A 20,879-nucleotide genomic window follows, 5' to 3' on the forward strand; every position below is an offset into this window, starting at 1 on the left:
GCTTGCTACGCAGCCAAGTGGAAATGTTTTGTGATCTATTTTCACAACAGTAACTTCAATCCCCTAGATGTGTCCATTCAACACATCATAGGCTATTTACTACACCTAGAAAGATGCAATCTAGCCTACACGTCTATTAGACTACACCTTGCAGCCATAGCAGCTTATCTACAAAACAGGCAACATCTATCTCTCTTTAGAGTACCTGCCATAAAAGCCTTCATGGAAGGCCTCAAAAGAATAATTCCCCCAAGAGTGCCACCCTCACCGGTGTGAAACCTAAACGCCATTCTCACCAGACTAATGGGGCCTCCCTTTGAACCTCTACACAAATGTGAACTTCAATTCCTAACATGGAAAAATGCCTTTCTTGTAGCCATCACTTCTCTCAGAAGGGTCAGCAAGATACAAGCACTTACCATTCAAGAACCCTTTCTGCAAATGCACCATAACAAAGTGGTTCTACGTACTAATCCAAAATTCCCCCCTAAAGTCATTTCTCCCTTTCACCTAAACCAATCTGTGGAACTACCCGTATTCTTCTCGCAACCACAAACCGTTGCAGAAAGAGCTCTCCACACATTCGATGTCAAACGAGCCTTACTCTAATACATCGAGAGAACACAACCCTTTTGCAAGACAAAACAACTGTTTGTTTCCTTCTCACCACCACATAAAGGCAACCCCATCTCAAAATCTGGGATAGCTAGGTGGATTGTCAAATGCATTCAGATTTGCTACCACAAGGCAAAACAAACACTATCTGTTCCCCCTAAAGCCCACTCTACATGTAAGATAGGGGCTTCCATGGCATTCTTAGGGAACATCCCCTTAGATGATATCTGCAAAGCAGCTACATGGTCAACACCGCACACTTTCACTAAACACTATTGTGTAGATGTGCAAACTAAGCAACATGCTAGTATGGGCCAAGCTGTACTCAAAACATTGTTTCAAACCACTGCAACAGATACTGGTGGTCGCCGCTAAGGATGGGAACTGCTATATAATCTATGCACAGTGTGTAATCTGCAGCTCATATGCCTCGAACGGCAAATGCTACTTACCAGTATGCATCTGTTCTTGGCATGTAGAGCTGCAGATCTACACACGCCCACCCGCCTCCCCGGCTACCTTTATCTGTTCCAGTTTATCTTGTTTAGATACAAAACACATGGGCATCTTCACTGTTTATTACTACGCTCCATCATTTCCCTGCTGGCGAAAAACAATCCGAGGAAGGAGCCGAAGCCCATGCGCAGTATGATCCAAAGGAGGAGTCACATACCTCGTGACTTCCAAAGACTTTCCAAGAGGAAAAACAGCTGCAAACATCCGGGCCCAACACCAGATGGCGATCTATGCACAGTGTGTAGATCTGCAGCTCTACATGCCAAGAACTGATGTATACTGGTAAGTAGCATTTGCCTGTTCGGCTTTTTCAAATAAACTGAAAGCTTTGCTAGCATTTTTTCATGCAGGAAGGCCTCTTAATAGGACCTCCTACTGGGTGGCAATATGGCGGACATTGCTTGATCTCCTTGAGGTACTTGCATGTACCCTGTGCTCACCAATGTTGTAGACAAATTTGTATATGGTGTACGAGGTGACTGACCTGAGGGTTGCTTGTAGGCCTGGGATGCACGCATATTTAACCCCCTGTATTATCTGGAAGCGAGGTTCTGCCTTTTGATGCAACGTCTGCATTAATATGTTGATTTTCTGATGGCTCCCAATACAGAGATTCATTTCTCAGCTGGCTTGGGGGTGTAGTGTCAGAATGGGCCCCTTGGGCTATACCAAGTTGACACAAGGGGAAGGAAGCCACTAAGTTGAGGGATTCACCATTAGGATTGATAGCTGTCTAATAAAGTCCCTGCTTTGGTGGATGCCGTTACGATAGCATCTGGAATTGGGAGCCCTCCATCTAGCTATTAATCTTTCCCCTAATCATTCTTCTACAAGGCCAATGAATACGCCACACCATTTCCTTCGGCCATGACTGAAAAGGCATCACTTTGCATGGTTCTTTAGCGGTACACTCTTTAGACTTCTGCTCTTGCTCGGAGACCTGGAATTGAACTGAATTTTACTTTACGGAGAATTGCTTGGTGATTCCTCTCAGACGACAGACATAATTTGTAATGCATCTTAGAGGGGATGAAAAGAAAAGGTGCTGTCCTCTACCAACAAGGAGGATCCTTTATTCGATGTCAGTCTCCTTTCTGATAATTTATTCCTTCTCTGTACAGTGTCTCTCCTGAGGCCTGCTAAATTGCATTCTGTGGACAATGTATGGACCTAATGCATATAAATGACAATGGACAACGTGAGGGTGTGGGGAATAGGTTTGGCACATTCAAATCCATGTTGGTGTCACTGATGTGAAACGTAACAGGGATAGATTTATTACTGCTAGTGATGGTAAATACTACTGTCAAATTGAGTTATGCAGTGGAGTAGGCCATGGCAGAGAAATTCTAGAAATATGAATGCCATGGCAAGCTTGAGAACATGAGAGGAACAGCCAGTGTGATTATTTTGTGATGTCCTGCACTTGACCATGTGGACTATTTAAAAATAGAGGTGGAGCGATTGAATTCTGGGATTTTCATTCTGAACGATAGACACCATGTTATGTTGCTTAAAAAAGTTGTGAGGCTGCCAGTAAAGAGATCTTTTGTAGGAGGAGCAGGATTGGGGACTGCACTAGTTACTTTGAATGATGAATCTGTGCAGGAGATCTACAGAAAGCAGCTTTTATGCTGAAAGAGATGCAACATTTGGGACATAGAATATTCTATTTTCTGGCTACAGTCAGAAGAACCACGATGAGGCTGAAATGGAGGCAAATGCTGCCAATGATTGATTCAGGTCTTACTGTATACGCCTCAGTTGTTGTACTGGTAAGACTTGATGGTCTATGGTGTCCCGGTTTCTCTCACTGCCCTTGGAGAGTCTGGATTCTGTGATGCTAATGATATTAGCATCCCAGCGCTGCTCAAATGTTTTAAAGTGAGTTTTAATCATTCACCCGGATACTTCAAAGTCCTGATTTGCTTTGTGCTGGCACACGGGTCACTTGTCCATTTCTAACCCCTGTTTGGAGAGCAGGACTTCTGCAGCCTTTTCGCACTCGTGGGCCGATGATGGAGTTAGTTAATGCATGCAAATGATCAGGGTGATCATTCCACATTAACCTCTGCGTGCTCCGTCGAGGACTTATGATGGAGTCCAGCTGAATCTTAGGTCGCCCCCTCCTTACGATCTTCCCATTGCTGCCATCTTTCCCGTTTATCTATTCAATTCCCTACGTTTCAGGAAACAAACTACACCAGACTAGATCTGTTTTTCACGGCAAACTAATAGAATTCTCTGATCCTGCTTTAGCCTGGGGCTCCACCTTGTGGCCTAATTATGATCATCGCCCCACACTGTTTTCTTGTGGAACTTATTTCCTTTAACCCTCTGGCTGGATCTTCCTGTATGCTTTTATGTCTTCATTTGTGATAGCTTATCAACATTTAGCTGGTGGTATGTAGAAATACTAGAATAGCAAGCTGATATCTTCTCCACAGTTACCCATCCCTTGTTGACAATCTAGTAAGCTACTATCACTATTTAAGTACCCCGGTGCTTTAAATTATTCAAAATTATGGGTTCACGGTGAAGCATTACTCCTTTGCAGCGGCCCCTACCAGCCTGGAAGTTATCAATGCATTCTTACCTCTCCTTATCTGACTGGTTGACTATATCCAGTCTGTTACCATTTCTTGCAATGCTCCCAATCAAACCCAGCGACACTGCTCTCGAGAGATCTTGCCCCAAATCATGGAGCATAAACTATCCTAAAAATCTCTCGAATAATGCAAAAAAGAATTTCAAACAAAGACTACTCATACAACTTCCAGAAACCCTAATAGTCGATACCCAACAAAGCGGGAGCAACGGCAACAAGAAGACAGACTTCGTCTTCTACACTTAACGGACTGCAAAGTGGAGAAACACCTTCCTTCTCCACCTAGAAATTACTAAATCAATAAAGATCCCCTATGGAACCAACCTAACCGCTTCCCCCTTACGAATCTTTAGAGGGGAAATCTCTATCTCTATTTTCAGGACAGGGACATGTGCCTTCAACAAGTCTTATCTAAAATAACTTCAATCGAACCCACCTTAACCAACGAACACACGGCAACTCAACTCGCTTACTCACTCCAACCCCAATTCAAGACCTTCCACAACAGAGTCCCCTTTGGACCCAGCCCTCTCACCCAATGCAGACACGACTCAGCCCACACAAACTGACTGCCTTTCCAACCTCATTGGCACTGACCTTCCCTATAGCATAGCTCACTCACCTTCCTTTAACATTAGACCCGACGCTTATCAGTCCACTTTCAGAACTGAAACCTCCACTGGCAGAATCACCCGGCTCATGAAACGACTAGAACAAAAACTTGATTCCCTAGCTAAAGACTTGTCGTAAGTAAAGAAAGACCTCGCGATCCAGGCCAAGTGCACCCACTACCACGCCCCAGGCATTGAGAAGTTGTCTCTAGTTATAGGCTCTCCATCATCATCAAAATAACATTATTTGATTCTTGTGAATCATAAAAGGTTACATATATACAAAATATATTTAGAAAATACAATTAAAAACATTTATAAGGAATGAACATATTCACTTTAGTAATTACTAATATACAAGCAAAACTGAATCAGTTTTAAAATTATCCCAACCTTTGACAGCACAATTTATACATTTAATTTATTTTTAAAAGGACCTACAGTAAGTATAACATTTTGATTCCCTTCACAGTTGATAGCGTTTTCGGATTGAAAGTGCTATTCTAATAAAACTAAGCACTGCACTACAGATTGCATCTGTACATGATGATCTCTAATGATCAAAGCCCTCCATATAGGAACAAGGCTGAATGGATTTCAATAAGGGCTTTATAAAGCGTGCACTAGGGACTGCATACAATGAACAAAACAACATAAAGTGCATTGTGCTCTGTTTGGCCAAATTATTGCATGGGCAGGGGGATAGGCTCTCCAATTGTCAGCCAACATACCTACTGGACCTCTATTCCCTTGAGTCGTTCATCCCACAGACCCCACCAAGCCCTTAGCCCCGTATCAGCTCGTGAAGCTGATGTACTCTGCAAATCCTACATCACAATGAACCCGAAAATGGTCTACAAGCTTCTGTCTACAATTACAGTTTCGTGGGACCTAATGGAATCCCTCAAATGATCACCTCGCCCAGACCACCAGCTCAATACACCACTATTCAGACAATTGATACCACTAATAATGGTCCTAGGTCTCTAACTTGCATGCTCTTTAACTGCAGATCAGCAGTTAAACATGCCACAGATATTGCTGAATCTATTCTTGATAAAGAAAAATAAATCACATTCATCACCGAGTCATGGCCTAACAAACACTCAACCCCCATACTTGACCTGCTAGTACCTCCTGGGTACTCCATCATTAGACAGGACAGACAAAAGAGGAAAGGTGGCGGACTAGCAATCATCCACACAGATGGAATCAATCCCTCCACTTTCAAGACCACAAAATACTCTACTTTCGAATACCTTGGAGTAGAACTCACTGCCAAAGGCTCCTCTCCCATCGAATTTCACACCATCTACCACCCTCCTGGTGATCGCACCCTCTTCTTGGAAGAAATAACTGACCTACTGACACGGTTCTCCCTAGCTGAATCGAAGGATGTCTTCTTGGGCGACTTCAACATTCACTGGAACAATGCTGAAGATATCACAGTACACATCTGACTAACATTTGTGAAATTAACAATCTCAGCCAACTTTGCAACGAACCAACCCATATCAAAGGCGCCACTCTAGATGTGATTATCACCAAAAATGATTTCGTCTCATTTCAAATTGTCACACCCATTGTCTGATCAGAACACCATCTCATACTGTTTAATATAGAGATCTACCTCAGACCCCAAATAACCCCCTCCGACAGATCCAAGCACTGGGCCAGGAACTTAAAGCTAATCTCAATGACAGAACTTGAGACCAGGATCTGTGCCCAACTACAGCACCATCCTCCCGCTCACACAGTTGATGACCTCACTGACCACTACAACACAGCGGTATCTGCTGATCTGGAAGAAATGGCACCGCTCAAACTGAAGCTGTCTAGATCTATCCAATCTAAATCTTGGTTCAACTCAGATCTTAACAATGAGAGGAGACAACTCAGACAGTCAGAAAGGTTATGGAGACAAAACCCCTCTACAGTGAACCTCTCACTTCTAAGAACGGCACGGCACAGCTTTCCTACAAGAAACGTATCTTCAGAGAAAAAGCCACTTTCGTTCGCAACCATCTTGACGGTGCTAAGAACAGACCCAGAGAGCTCTTCAAAATTATTAAACCGAAAACTACCATATCCTCCCCACACGAAACAAAAGCCACCACTGAACGCTGTGAAGAAATTGCCAACTTCTTCACTGATAAAGTTGCAAAAACTGAACAGTCCTTCATCCAAGTCACAAATCTGACATCCCTACCAACTTTCCCCTCGGCTTCACTCCCCTACATGGCAGAACCCCCTCCTGATGTAACCAAGGACCGCATGGCCTCTAGAAAAACTAATTTCAACCTTGATCTCCTTCAACTGAAAAACAAAGTGTATTGGTCCGATTTTGAACCTATGACTGAAAGTGAAGTCTTCAATATGATTGCGAAGTTTAAGCCCACATCAGATCCTATGCCTTCCACAACAGTTCAAAACCTCAACCATATCATTGCCCCATTCTGGACTAAAATCAACTCCTCTCTCTCCTCAGGCAGTGTTCGTGACTGCTTCCAACTAGGCCAAGTCACACCCATACTAAAAAAAAACAGATGCCGACCCCAATGACTTCAATAACCTCAGACCTATCACCAACCTTCCCTTTCTAGCCAAAACATTGGAGAAGTGCGTCCCACAACAACTAAACGAACACATAGAAGAATTCAACCTCCATGACCCCTTCCAATCGGGGTTCAGGAAAGGCTGTAGCACTGAAACTGCTATGCTCAATATCTCTGACATTCGTAGATCCTTGGATGAAGGTGATGCATGCCTCCTAATCCTACTTGACCTATCGGCTGCCTTCGATACCGTAAATCACCCTGCTTTACTTGAGACACTCAGAAATCATCCTGGGATCAATGGCACAGTCCTAAGATGGTTCACATCCTACCTGCAACATTGTTTGCAACAAATACAAATCAACAACTGTTTCTCAAAACCAACGCTAGTTTCTCATGGTGTACCCCAAGGCTCAATTCTATCCCCAGCCGTTTTCAATCTCTTCTTGGAACCCCTTACGGTTATCCTGAGCCAAGCAGGGGTCAAATGTCACCTGTATGCTGATGACACTCCACTCTATTACAAAATTAAATCACCCAGTAACATCCTACATCTGAATACCACTCTAATCAAGATACACACTTGGCTTACTATCAACCACTTAAAGTTGAACTCCCAACAAAACTGAACTGCTACTTTTTTCCCCGAAAAAGAACCTGCTACCAATCCAAGTATGGCTCAAGAATTTGGACACTCTAAACTGTTCTCTAACACTGTCCAACACCGTTAAGTCCTTAGGTATCACCCTGGACAGAAACATGTCATTGAAAGCCCACATCAACAACTCAGCCAAAGGAGCACTCCTCACACTAAAACACCACAAGAAAATCCAACCTTTCATTCCCCCTGAAGATTTTAAGATGGTAGTGCAATCAGTTGTCTTCTCAAAACTGGATTATGGTAACGCCATCCTCACAGGAACTCCGAAAACTCACCTGACCCCCTTAAGTTCAATTCTCAGTCCGGCTAATAACATGTTGCAATCGGTTTGAGCAAACACAAGGAGATGATGGACAGAGCACTGAAACTTTTCAGACATTCTCCGCCAGTCACAGATCTGGCTTGAATCCATCATCGTTCTTTAGCTCACTTTGCCACCCCAGTTCAGACACAGCTATATGCAAATCAGTCTTGACCCTGTGCCTCACATCACACCGGCCCTCAAGAGCCTCAGTTGGCTCCCAATCGAAGGAAGATGTTTCTACGCGACCGCCTGCATCACCCACAAAGCCCTTCACACAGATAACCCCAACTATCTGGAGAACAAACTTTCGAAAGCTGGTAAAGCCAGATCCCTAAGGAGCTCCAACGCACTTCTTCTCATACCTCCCAAACTGAAAAATAAATCCTCCCAGACAGTCTTTCTCTGGAAATGCTCCCACGATATGGAACTCACTCCCTAGTGACCTGCGCTGCAACCCCTTATTTTCCCATTTCAAACAGGAACTTAAACACCTACTGCTCAACAAATACTTTAACACACACCCTAACTGAGCTATGTTCCCAAAGCTCACACCCACTCTGCCTTGACCAGTTGTAGCGGTTAAATTAGTGTTTCAGCGGTCCACTATGTCTTGTACATTTTTTTTAGCTCAAGAGGTTCCCATGTCTGCATACTGTAACTACCGCTGCGACCGAACAATTTTCTTTGTCTGTTTTTTTTGCATGTACTTCAATCTAATGATCCCACATTATATGTAAAGCGCTCTGATACCTTCGGATCTAGCAAGCGCTATAAAAAACGTATAAATAAATATTATTGATATTCTCTATGATTATGGAACTGGGTATAGTTTTATTATAAACAAATATGGAAATGAGAAGGGCCTTTTTGAAATGGCATGTACAAAGAGTCTCTTTATTTCCTGCTGGTTAACTACAGTCACCTTTTTGATTTTAAGTGGCGACGTGAGTTGTTAGACTTGAATAATCTTTATTTTTTTATTACTTGATGTGTATGATGTCCAAACTGAAGGCGAGTCTGTTTTAAGGAATTGAGAACACAAGAATATTAATGGTTTGGGGCTGTACCATGCTGACCATTTGAGCCAAGGAGGGGTCGGGTCAGACTAGTGGTTCTCCATTGTCAAGGTTGCTGTTTGATCAATAAATCTGCTTTGCCAAGCCGACAACACTGGTGAGGTATTATCATATCGAAGATATTTGATGTATGTTTCCTGACTAAATAAATGTTATCTATGTGTTATTTCTAGCTTTTGTCCCTTCGCTTAGATGTTGGGCTATCTCCACCTCAAGGAAATGCCTCTCCTTGAGTTTCTGGTGTCTGTGTCCCAATTTATAGCTCAGTTGTTAAACAAGAGTTTTCATAGAGGACTTAGACCTGCAGTACACCGGTTTTCATATACTTGTTAGAAGAGTACACAAGTGCTTCTTGTATTTTGTGATTGGAGCTAAAGGTTTCCAGGATCACAGATCTGAACCAAGGGCATTTTTTAGCAAAGGTTACAGTCTACAGATTTTTTTTCCAAATCTGGACGTTTGGTTGGTTTAGGCCCTGTCAGATTCTCAAGCAAATAAAGTGTGTGCGAGCCATCGTAGATTACCTTGAGATGACTGTATCTCATGTCAAATGTTTCTTAAAAAGTATTTCAGTTCTTCTGTGAGCAAACCTTTTGCTGGTAAGGCGTGTTGAGAGGTTCATATGTTGGCTTTACCAGAAAACCCAGTGCCATGATCCTGACCTAACATTGAAACCTTTTGGTTTTATTCAGGTGCTGAAAATTCGAACTTGGTTCCTCAGCAGGCTAATTTCCTGTGGTTTCCCTGTGACTGGTTAATAAAACAAAAATTACACAGAGATGGACAGGTTACTTCTAGGGATAAATTGTTTCTTCATTCACAGGTGAATTATTTTTCCTGGTGAAATTGGAAGTCTTCTTTTAAATTGTCCCATCGGCCAGTTCATTGCACAAAAAAGGATATGCTTTTTCTATCTCAATGAATGCATTTTACGTCTTGAATGTAGTGAGTCAATTAGACTGATTCTTATCTGCAAACAATATTTTTCTTTATTTTCAGAGCTGGTGTCCTTCTGAATCTTCCTTTGCCTCAACGCCAGACTATTCACAAGCTCACTCTTAGTAATCCTTTTCTTTAAAAAAAAAAATCTTTTTAGTGGTTTTATCAAGAGCCTTAACATTACATCAACAAAATTGACTGTTATAGAGCATCTGTATATCGACCATACCAACAATAGATCGCATTACCATTATCAGCACTAATCAGTGCCTGGCTATCCTGTCACAGAACTGCTGTCCACAAGGCATAGTGATTCCACCCTAGCCATCAGGCTTCGCGGTAGTGTATTATTCAGAGGGTCTATCAATTAGTTGAGCATTTCTACCTATTCTGTAAGGTCCCCCATCACTTTGTGATAATTCTGTTCAGTCTTCATATGCTTTCCATTTGCCAATACCGATTCCATCAAGTCTTATTCCATCGGTCCATTCCTGGAGCAGTGGGGGTTGCTCTGTGTATTGCAATACTCTTCTTTGTCAACATTCATAATTTCATTTTACAACATCTCCATGTTGGAAATACCAATACTAGGAATTGAATTGCATTATGGATTTTTCCACCATAGCACTTGTAATATTTTTCCTGAAGAAAAGATGGTTAAAAAAGACCAGTCTGGTCCCTCTTTCCCACACCAAAGAGCTGGCTCTGCTCCACCGTCAGGCAGGGTTCTTTGTGGTTTTACCCCCTGCTGGAGTGCACTCCAACCTGGCTTCTTGTCGAAAGTGCAAACTTAGAGGACTCTCATCTGAATATGCTACTCTCCACCAAACTTCAACGTTCCCGAACAGCCAGGTAAATCTCTCACAACACCAAAAAAGCCTTATTAATATTAGTCGCCCAGTTGGAAGTCCCGATAAACACTCTGACTCGATCCCCCTATTGAATGAGACATCTTTCAAGAGCGAGGGAACTCCACTTGCTTGGAAATACTAATCTCTTAAGGGATCCACTTTCTATCACCTTTAGGCCCAAAAAATAACCAACTTTCCTTCAGCAAACTATAGATGCGATTCAATCTAGAAAACATAGACTTCTATTTCTTAAACTTAAATCCTGTGTAGCTAAAGCCAACCCACTCTCCCAGAACCCTTCCCTTCCTAATTCGATTGCTGTTACCAACAGATGGGGCAACCAGGTCTCCAAATACTACAAACGTTTACACAACCTTACACCACACGTCTAAACCTAGTGACGCAAGAGAAATAGGACCAAGATACCCCAGTATCCCCAGAGAATTGGAACTTAATTTGAAAATCGGTAGTTTCCCATAAAGTAATACCAGCACACTCTCAGACTAAGTTATGGCTCCTGCAAAGTATTTTTGGGACTCCCTCTCATTTACAGAAAGTTGGTCTGAGAGACGACCCAAGCTGATGGAATTGTTTTAAAGAACCCGGAGACTTATCACACTTAATCTGTCCCTGCAGTGTTTCAAGCCATTTGGGATAGTGTTTTTAGGTGTCCCTTGTCACTGTGTGGTTTTCAGATCAAACGCAAGTTCTAATCCATTATTATGGGATTTCTCGATCCTCCCCTATCTTCCCTTAATGATGCCTCACTTTTACATCTTATTAGTAGCAGCATGCAGGTCCATCTTCCCCAGTTGGAAAAACACTGCTGCCTCCTCATTTAAATCTTGGTTGAACTGGATTGTACGTCTTAGTGGTGCTGACAACATCGCCTTGCAACACTCCCCATGGAAACGACAACCTAGAGCCTTATGGAGGAAACTCTACACTTTTTCGCTAACAATAAAGCGCCATGAACTATCCTCCTTAATAAATTTCTTATTCCTTCTATCTCCTGTCAGCCAAATATTCACTAGCTTCCCATAAAATGGCCTTTACACAGTGCGTTCTCATCCCTCTTCATTCTACGGTCGTGCTACATCTCAAAATTGTGGGCCATTGTCTGCATATACAGTTTTTACACAGGTACCTTTAACTGTTTTTCCATACAACTGTGATATATTCTTAGACTCATATATAATATGATGTCTGGAACCTTTTTTTGATATTGGTCACTGGTAATGAATATGCTTTATTACATTCCAATCCTGCTGTCCCACCGTAGCAAGTGAGGTTCTATCTATGCGTTTCTTTATTCTATTGTATTTCTTACTTTATGTACTTGTTCTTTTAGACTTAATCAGACGACTCATGCAAAGCGCATCTTCCCTGTAATGCTTTTGTTTCAGTCCTTTGGATTATTTTTGTTTCATGCAAAAACTCTTTGAAATAAAAAAATAATTACATTCATTCATCGTTCAGACCGACAATACAACTACGTTTTACTTGAACAAGCAGTAAGGAAATCACCTGAGACGCCTAGCCATCGAAGTTCAAGCCATATGGAAATGGTTGACAGCCAGAAATTTAACATTATCCGCTTTCCACCTTCCTCGTGCTCAGAACATGCATGCGAAGTGTTCTAAGAAAACCACGACTGGCTTCTGCCACAACGAGGTCTTGCAAGGCTTTTTTCAAGACTGGGGCTACCCACAAATAGATTTGCTTGCGCACTCAAACCGAAAATGCCAAGACTACGCATTCAGATTCTTCCAACCAGGGTAAATGGAATGCCCTTTTGAGTGGCTGGTCATCTCCAAGTCCTTCTCATATCGGCAGTTCTCATCAAATTCTACAAATCCAAAACCAGAATAATATTCCCGGAATGGCCTTGTCAGTGGCGGTTTACTGAACTGTCAGAGAGACCACACAAGGGATTGATGTGCACACAATATCTGGTGTACACATATGGGGCCATTTCCTAAAACCCAATCTTCCATCGCTTAACTTGACCGCTTAGTTTCTGAATTCCTCTAGTATGGTCATCTAGGCCTTTCACAAGACTACATGGAAATGCTACAAAAGGCCTAAAACACCTTCGATGAGAACATTGTTTGTATATTAGTGGAAGAGGTTTTGCTTATGGTGTTTCCAGAACAGCCGCAATCCATCCTTGCATCAGGAAGAAGTAATTAAACCTTACTTACTTTATTTTGCAAGGTCTGGTTTGCAATTTTATAAAATTAAAGTACATCTTACGGCTTTAATGGCCTATACCAAATATCCATTATAAACCTTTCTTTAGAAGGAATTAAGAAGGTATTCCCTCCTGTTAAGTCACCGTCTCTTCCTTGGGAACTTAACCTTGTCCTCTCCAAACTGATGGAATTCCCCCTCCCGCCACCCCCTTGAGCCCATTCATAAAGCCTCTTTACAACATCTTACACAGAGATAGTCTTTCTTAGTAGCTATGACATCAGCTTGCAGAGTGAGTGAAATGTAAGTGTTATGGGCTGTTCAACCATATACAGCGTTCCATTGCAATAGAGTTGTAATGAGAACTCGTTCCACTTTTCTTCCTAAGGTGGATTCAGAATTCCATATTTAGCAAACCATTTAATTGCCTACAATTTTTCCTAATCCATCGATACCAGCAGCAAAGTCTCTACATTCTCTTGATGTTAAGAGTCCTTAATATTTATTTAAACAAAACTAAAGCGATAAAATCACACTATTTTCATTTATTATGGTCTAGTAAGAAAAGGCTTAACATAATCAAAACAATTCATTTATAAGTGGATAGTTTCTTGTGTACTCTTTCATACCAATTAGCTAAGAAGTCTCTACCCGGAAGGCCTAAAGCACTTTCGACACGGGAAAAAGCTGCAACTATAGCTCTTCTTAGAAATGTTCCCATTTCAGATATACGTAAAGCTTCTACTTGGAGATCTGTTCATACCTTTTTTTATACACTACTGTCTAGATTCAGATTCCAGATCAGTTACTCAAGTAGGGCAAGCTTCACCGAGAAACCTTTTCGGGTGATTGTTGGAGCTGCTTTTAAGTAATTTCTGCTTGTTGTGGGATGGGCATGGTATTCTATTCAGTGCTTATGACTATGGATGAGGATCCCCTGGAAGAGAAGGAAAAGTTACAATCCTAGTTCCCTTCTGGGGGAGTCCTCATCAGGGTCATAAGCAACCCTCCCATCTCCACAGACAGGAACTATTCCCCTGGAAGAGAGTTAGAATTACAGGTAAGTAACTTTTCTTTTCCTCGCCTTTGAGAAATAAAGGTCATTTGATTTTCGTTGAATAAATTCCAAATGTCCCTGCCATCATGGGCATTATAGTTATATTTGCTTTGCTGAAACAATCTAAAGTGATTGTGGAAGAGAGGGAGTTCCACTTGAATTGGTGAAATTTGTTTCAAACACAAAATATGGTCAATTTTCCTCTAAAGGTGCCCCATTATGTATCTTGGAAGTGAATTATTAGAGGTGCTGTAAATCATAATGTCTTTATTGTTTGGTTAATTATAAACCATTACAAGTTTGTTAAAACACAAGAAGTTAAAAACAGCATATCGAGTGGAGACACATTGTTGAATAAAAGGCAATGTGCAAAGGAAATAGGTCAACCGACCTAAATACAAGAACATTAAAAAATAATTACGATTGTATCGGGTCAAACACCAGGAAAAGGAAGACAGGGTAATGTTAATGCTTTGTGAGCATTTAAAACAGGCATCTAGTTAAAAAGATGAGTAAAAAGAGAATGTAAGTTCACAGCTAAGGGCTAATGCGAGGTCTGGAAAATAGCAGTTTTTCACAGTCCAGTCTGAGACATTTGCCCGGAGCGAGGGCAGGGAAATAGTAGCAATTTTTCACAGACTACTCTGAGACATCCAGTCTGTGGTCTGTTCAACAGGGAGCAAAGTACACTTAACACCCACTGTAGTGTCAGGAATCAAAAGTGTACAGGAATTAGATGGTGTAAATGGGCCCATTTAGATCCTTTGATGGGCTTAAGATTAATCGGATGAGAGGTACATACTAAAAGCATCAGGTGGGGAAGGTTTCATAAGAACACATGATGATGGTTAAATAATGATGAATTCAAAGGCAAGCAGAGCAGTGACTCTTCTGACCGATGAATCAGCTTTTGAAATCTGGGACCAGCTAGGGTTCGCAAGAAACCGATCATGGCCACTTAACAGAAGCCCATAAGCGGGCAATTTGTTTGACGGCCAAAGCTGCAACCTTTCCCAGCAGAAGGTTTAGAGTGGTGTTGCCTGGGTTAAGGGAGGCAATAATAGCCCACCAGCAGGTCTGGAAACCCAAATCATTCCACTCTGGCTTCAGAAGGGATTTGCGTTCTCTAGAAGGTCTGGGCTGAAGCAGACGATGTGTTAAAAGGATTCCTCACAAACCACAACGTCTGCATGTTGTTCCTTCGGAGGGCCAGCGCCACGTGGCAAGGTGCCTAAGGGACATGAATCTTGCCTTTTGGGAATTTTCAATAGGTGCAAGACAAGAAGGTTGAGGGGGTACGCTGGCTGATAAGAATTGATGACCACCCAGACGTGCTTGTGCTTGGCTAGGGTGGCCCTGTCGGTGTGATATGAACAGAGGTGCACACATTTTTTTATTGCATTGCTTGAAGGCTGGTTGACCCAAGTTGGAAGCCCAGAGCGCTCTCACGTTCAAGTTGCTTAAGCAGTCCTCACGGTACAAGTGGTAGGTTGCCCAGGGCAGCCAGTTTTAATCTCATACCATAGTAGTGTCTCTAGGCAGCCACCCCAAGCAGCTCAGAGTTTGTGACACCGATTTCGAAAGGCACCAACTCTGGCGGCCCGCTGATAGTGGAGGTCTAGTTCCAGCCTAATCTGGGTGGCAGAAGAGGATCTCTGCAGGTGGAGGATGGATTTGTCTATCCTGGTGACAAGTTTGTTGAGAAAGTTAGCAATCTTTTCCCAGTAGAGTTTTCCTACTGTAGGACAATGATGGAATGATTTTTGCCCTCATAACGTCAAGGAAGGTGGAAGGCTTCACCCCTACATTATATTTGATAGTTTTGACAGCGTCATCTGGAGGGCTAGAGCTTTTATTTTTAATTTCCTTCTGTTGTCGAACAAGGGAGCCTCTCGGATCGATAAGGACCCCCAGGTATTTGAATAATCCTTTGTGATCTTATTGCCTTTGTAGGAACAGCCACCCCCCCGGTATGATTTCCTTACAAGCATTGCAATTTTAGTTTTCTTGACCTCCAGGCTGTTGTTAGAGGTGTAGGAGTTGCAGCAGATTTAACAATCGCTACAAACCAAGTCTAGTGTAACTGAACAGGACTAGATCATCTGCGTAAAGAAGATTTCTGATTTGTTCCCCACCAACCTTTAGCGAGTGGCTGTTGATGGTGTCAAGGGATTTGGACAGGAGGGGGGGGGGGGGGGGCGCTAACGAGTACCCCTGCTTAACATAGCTGTTTTCTAGACACGCAGGCACCATCTCCCAGTTTAATGTCAATCCAGGTGTTAGAACGTAACTGAATTATGGACTTTAGGAATTTGGATAGGATGCCCCATTTCCTTAGTTTTGACTAATGTGCTCTCCTTGACAAGCAGTCAAATGCTGCCTTGAAATCTACAAAGCAGAAATGCAACAAGGTGTCTAAGGTGATAGCCATATCTATTCTATCAGAAAAAGCAATCCGGTTGGATAGTGGGCCAGATTTTGTGCTAAAACCAGTTTGATTCTTCAAAATGAGCCCCCTCATCTCCACCCATTAATGCAGGTCCTTCAGCAGTAGACTGGCATAGAATGTTGCTTTGTTGTCCAGAAGCGCAATCAGTCTATAGTTGCTGGGATCTGGTTTAAGAAATCACTTTGAGTGGGATGTATTGTAGCCAGATGCCATGACTCTGGGATCACCACACTCCTCAAGCAGTAATCAAAAAGCAACAAAAGCTTGCCTGCCCAAAAAGGAATGTCCTGCTTGAAGATGGCTTGGGGGAGGCCGTTGGGCCCAAGGAGCCCGTTTGACCTAGCCTTTGACTTGATCTGTTACAGCTGAGTGAGCAGAAATGGTGAGACAAAAGGGAAGGGGACAGGCGTTCACGGTCTTGGGGAGTGGAAATGGTGATGTTTACATTTGGACTTGCAAACCCCTCGTCTGTTTGGCAATCAAGTCACCGCTCGACGTGAAGTGCCTGCAGAGGAAAAATGACCATTCTGGTTCAGTGATGTTGGCACAGCCAGGTCTGCAGGAACCGTTCACCTGCCTGTTTACCAGAGCACAGAAGTTCCTTCAGTTGGTTTTCTTGCTCTTGCATACAAAATTTGTCCGAAATGGTTTAAAAGACTAGTCGTTGTCGTAGCGGGGAATGAATTAGGATCGTTATACGACTGGGCACTGTTTGTTGGAATTTTGTGAGTAGTTGAATGATGAGGTTTGTCCACTCATCGATTGACGAGTTGTCACCTAAGTTCTCTCCTGCCGCGAAACTTGTACATTCTGCAATGATCTTGCCACTGTTGCCTCTACATTTGAGGCGCCTGAGATTATCGGTGTAGATCCCCTTGCTCTGGACACAGGCTAAGGTGTGATCGGACAGTTTGGACCTTCTTTGTTTGATCTGGGGGTGATGTTCACTCTCTTTGCACAGATCTATGCTGTAACTTTCCAATTAGTGGAACATTTCCACAATGTGTATGGAGTAGTTATGGTAAGAGTGGGTTTTTCTGTTAGTTCTTGACCAGTTTGGGGGGATATCCTGTGAGGACTGGCCATTCAATAATTAGAAGCTCATTTTGCTGAGCTGCAGGACCAGGAATTCCCCCAGTGCACTTAGTGTACAGTATTTCAGCTTTGCTTCTCGGCATTGTTTCAGGTGCACTTGGGGGAGATCTCTACATTATCCTCCTGATAATCTTTAAGAGATTTGTGTTGAAGTCATCTGTTATCATGCAGTTAGCTAGGGGATGCTCCATTTTCTCCCTTGCACTTGGGTTGATCTAGATGTTAATCAACAAGAGCGAGTGCTCTGACTTTTTATTCCTTGTAACCAGTTTTCCTGAAATATTATCTGTTTGATTTTCACCTGCAGTTTCACTGAGAATATGTAGTGACAGACCTTTGGCCTACAGTGCTTGTGCTCTCTAAGAGCCGATTTACTGTGCTCTGTGAACCCGGTGATAGGATGACTTGACACGGACCATGTTTCCTGTAAGGTGATGATTTTAAAGTTAGGCTGTGGCTGCGTGGGACCAAAGTTTCTGCGAGAGGCCACTTGCATTCCAGGAGCACAAAGATCGATATAATGGCTCAGTACTTGTCGGCACTGTATAGAAGGGGCATTACTGATTGAAATTATTTCTGGTTAGGGCAAACTAAAAAGACCTAGACTAAAAAGACCTAGAAGTCATTTTAAGTGAAGGGGTGGGTTTCAAATCCCACTAAGCAGTCATGTGCTTAGTGGAATTTGTCCACTACTCAACATGTGCAACCTTGGAGGGTGGTCTTGCTCAAAAAGAGTCTAAATGTGCATGCTGCTATAGTCTGTTTTGGTGGAGAAAATCTGAGTATTCCGAGACCTATTGATATTGGCAGAGGACCCTACATTACGGGTCAATGCCTTTATCACAACATTTAGCATAATGTTGTATCAGCAGAAATGCTCCTAACCCCGAGTGAACAGTGCAAGCAGAAAGCAGAACATCTACAATCAATACTAAGTAGACTTTTTGCTTGAAGCCACCCCCAAACCCATCTTTGTGATCTGTGCTGACTCCAAATGAAGGTCTGTGTTCACTTCAAGCTAGTTCCAATGGGCTACCTAAAGCTTAGTCTTGGCAGACCAGACCCAGTTTTCACTCGAGCAAGCAAATGAGTGACAAGCCCTTCAATCTTTAGTGTAGGACATTTTTCTGCGAGTGTACTTTGTATGTTGAGGGGTCGCCAATTGTACTACTTTCACTACTTTGTAAATTGTTATAATACCCAATTTAATTTGAGTGGTTTGTAGGGGAGCTTGGGGCGTTTTAGAAAGCCGCCTATGAATAAAATCAAACCGTATGCAGTCTGATCCATTGTATCCTACTCTAACCACTAATCACTCAAAACTGTGAGAACTTCAAAGAGAAGTAAATCTACACCCTGTAATGTGACGATTTGGAGATTCTTGGTGATTTTCTGTGCAAGACTGAGCCATACGCCGATCATGTTCAAATACTCAGTAAATAATTTTCCGTATCAATACAGAAAATACAATACACACATTGTAATTGCGTTCTGATTTGTAATTAGTGCCTGTGATATAGCTCTAAAATAACATGAGGTTGGTTATAATGTTGTTCAAAGTTCAATAAGTTTTCAGAGGTAACGTCCAGCAGTTATACCAAATTTGCATTTTAAAATTTCAGACCTCAACTAGCAAAATATCATCTCGATACCACGGTGAAGATTTAGAAGATGGTAAGGATTTTAAAATATAATCTATTCTCTCTGTATTTCATGTGATTTTATAATCTGTATAGACTAAGGCCTGGTAATGTTGACTAGCATTGTATAACTTGTATTTAATTTTGTTAATTCTCACTATGTAATCTGCAGTGCTAGGTTATTAAAATTCTCGATATTGAGCCATGGCTTTAGCTCCAGGGCCAAAACAACATTTATAGATTCTCTGATTTGCTCAAAAATGCAATCCCAAAGTGAATTTATTGATTCGAGGCTAGTTTGTGTCTTGAGCATTGTAGCACTGACCCTAGAAGAAGGGGGCTCTGGAACCTGAAAGGCTAAATTGTAACCATCACTGTATTTCATTTTGTTGTGCAGTGAAAGATAACCCAACTGTGAATGTTTAAGTTTAATAAATATGCATTTGTTATTAAAGTGACCTCGGAATCCACTTTGATGGTGATGGGATGTTAGCATCAAAAGAATGCAACTAAAAATGCCATTTGAGAAAAAAAAAAAGAAATTAAACATTATTTCACACAGAGGTTTCTATAATCGACGTAGTTGTGCTTCCTGTAAATATATTCAGTCCCTTTAACCATAAACTATCTTTATAAAATGACACAAGGGTATTTAGATTTTCTTTCAAAGGAAATCAGTAAATCCTGTGTACTTATCTGAATTCTTTTCATTCTTTGTTTTTTTTTCCCTTTCTTTGCTTGTCAGCATCTCCTCCTTCCATGTGATCAGTAATGATTGCGCATTCTTTCCTTAAGGATGTCCTGCCTTTCCCATCCCACTGTTCATCGAGATCTACTTACTCCTGCGTGTGTCGTTATTTATGTGTTATGAAAAATGTGGTGTAATGCCGTAGTATCTACAGAAGATTTAGTTTGCCTTCTTATTTCATTTAAACGTTTTGTATAGCACAACTGTACCACGCTATGTTTGGTGACTTTAAGTCATAACAGCGATGTGCAGTCATGTAGTAAAATATTCAGAAACCAATTGAAAGTGGAATTGAGGTCATTGTGGAAGGAAATGTAGGATTATAGGAAGCCACAGTATCCTGTCTAATTGTCAAACTTAATGGAATATGAAGGATGGAAGTATATGGACCATTAGAGGAGGAGTAGAATGGAGAATGAACAATGACAAATATTCAGTTTGGAGTTAGTAGGGAATTATGTACCATGGCAGGCTAAGGCATCAAGGGGTTAGTTCAAATATAAATGGATGTAGGAGTTTTCAGTCCCTTTTTGAAGGTCAAAATAACATTTTTTTCTTTTTTTAAATAACTTTATTTATTGAAGTTTTTTCTCCATCAAAAAACATACATTCAAGGTTCAATATCTGCAATGAACATATAGCTAGGACAAGTGGGAGAATGTAGCAAAGATACACAGGGTACATAAGTGACAACAGACATGAACATATTTTAGCAGTGTGGACCATTATACACTACCAAGAAGCTACAATAATTCAAGGAGCAAACAGGACGTCATATTTGCCATCACAGACTACAGTAGAATAGGTGCGCCAGGGGCTCTATCAGTATGTAATAAGGCAGCTATGATCCGGCAGGAGCATCAGTAGGGCAGGTCAGCATATTCAGTGGTGGACAGATGCAGAAGAAGACCAGGTTTGACTTTAAGACGTGGCCTCGTCAGTGCAAGGGTGTTCCAATAAA

General features: G+C 41.9%; 1 protein-coding gene across 3 annotated transcripts in view; it reads left to right on the top strand.

Annotated features, from left to right (window-relative positions):
- HELZ (helicase with zinc finger) overlaps positions 1-20,879 on the top strand; it is a 2,003,166-nt gene that overhangs the window by 321,511 nt on the left and 1,660,776 nt on the right. For all 3 annotated transcript variants that reach the window (XM_085617266.1, XM_085617269.1, XM_085617268.1), the window contains exon 7: positions 19,153-19,204. In XM_085617266.1, the coding sequence (XP_085473392.1) occupies positions 19,153-19,204 (52 nt within the window). The remainder of the gene's footprint in view (positions 1-19,152; positions 19,205-20,879) is intronic.

The sequence above is a fragment of the Triturus cristatus genome, chromosome 7 (assembly GCF_964204655.1).
Source record: "Triturus cristatus chromosome 7, aTriCri1.1, whole genome shotgun sequence".
NCBI lineage: Eukaryota > Metazoa > Chordata > Amphibia > Caudata > Salamandridae > Triturus > Triturus cristatus.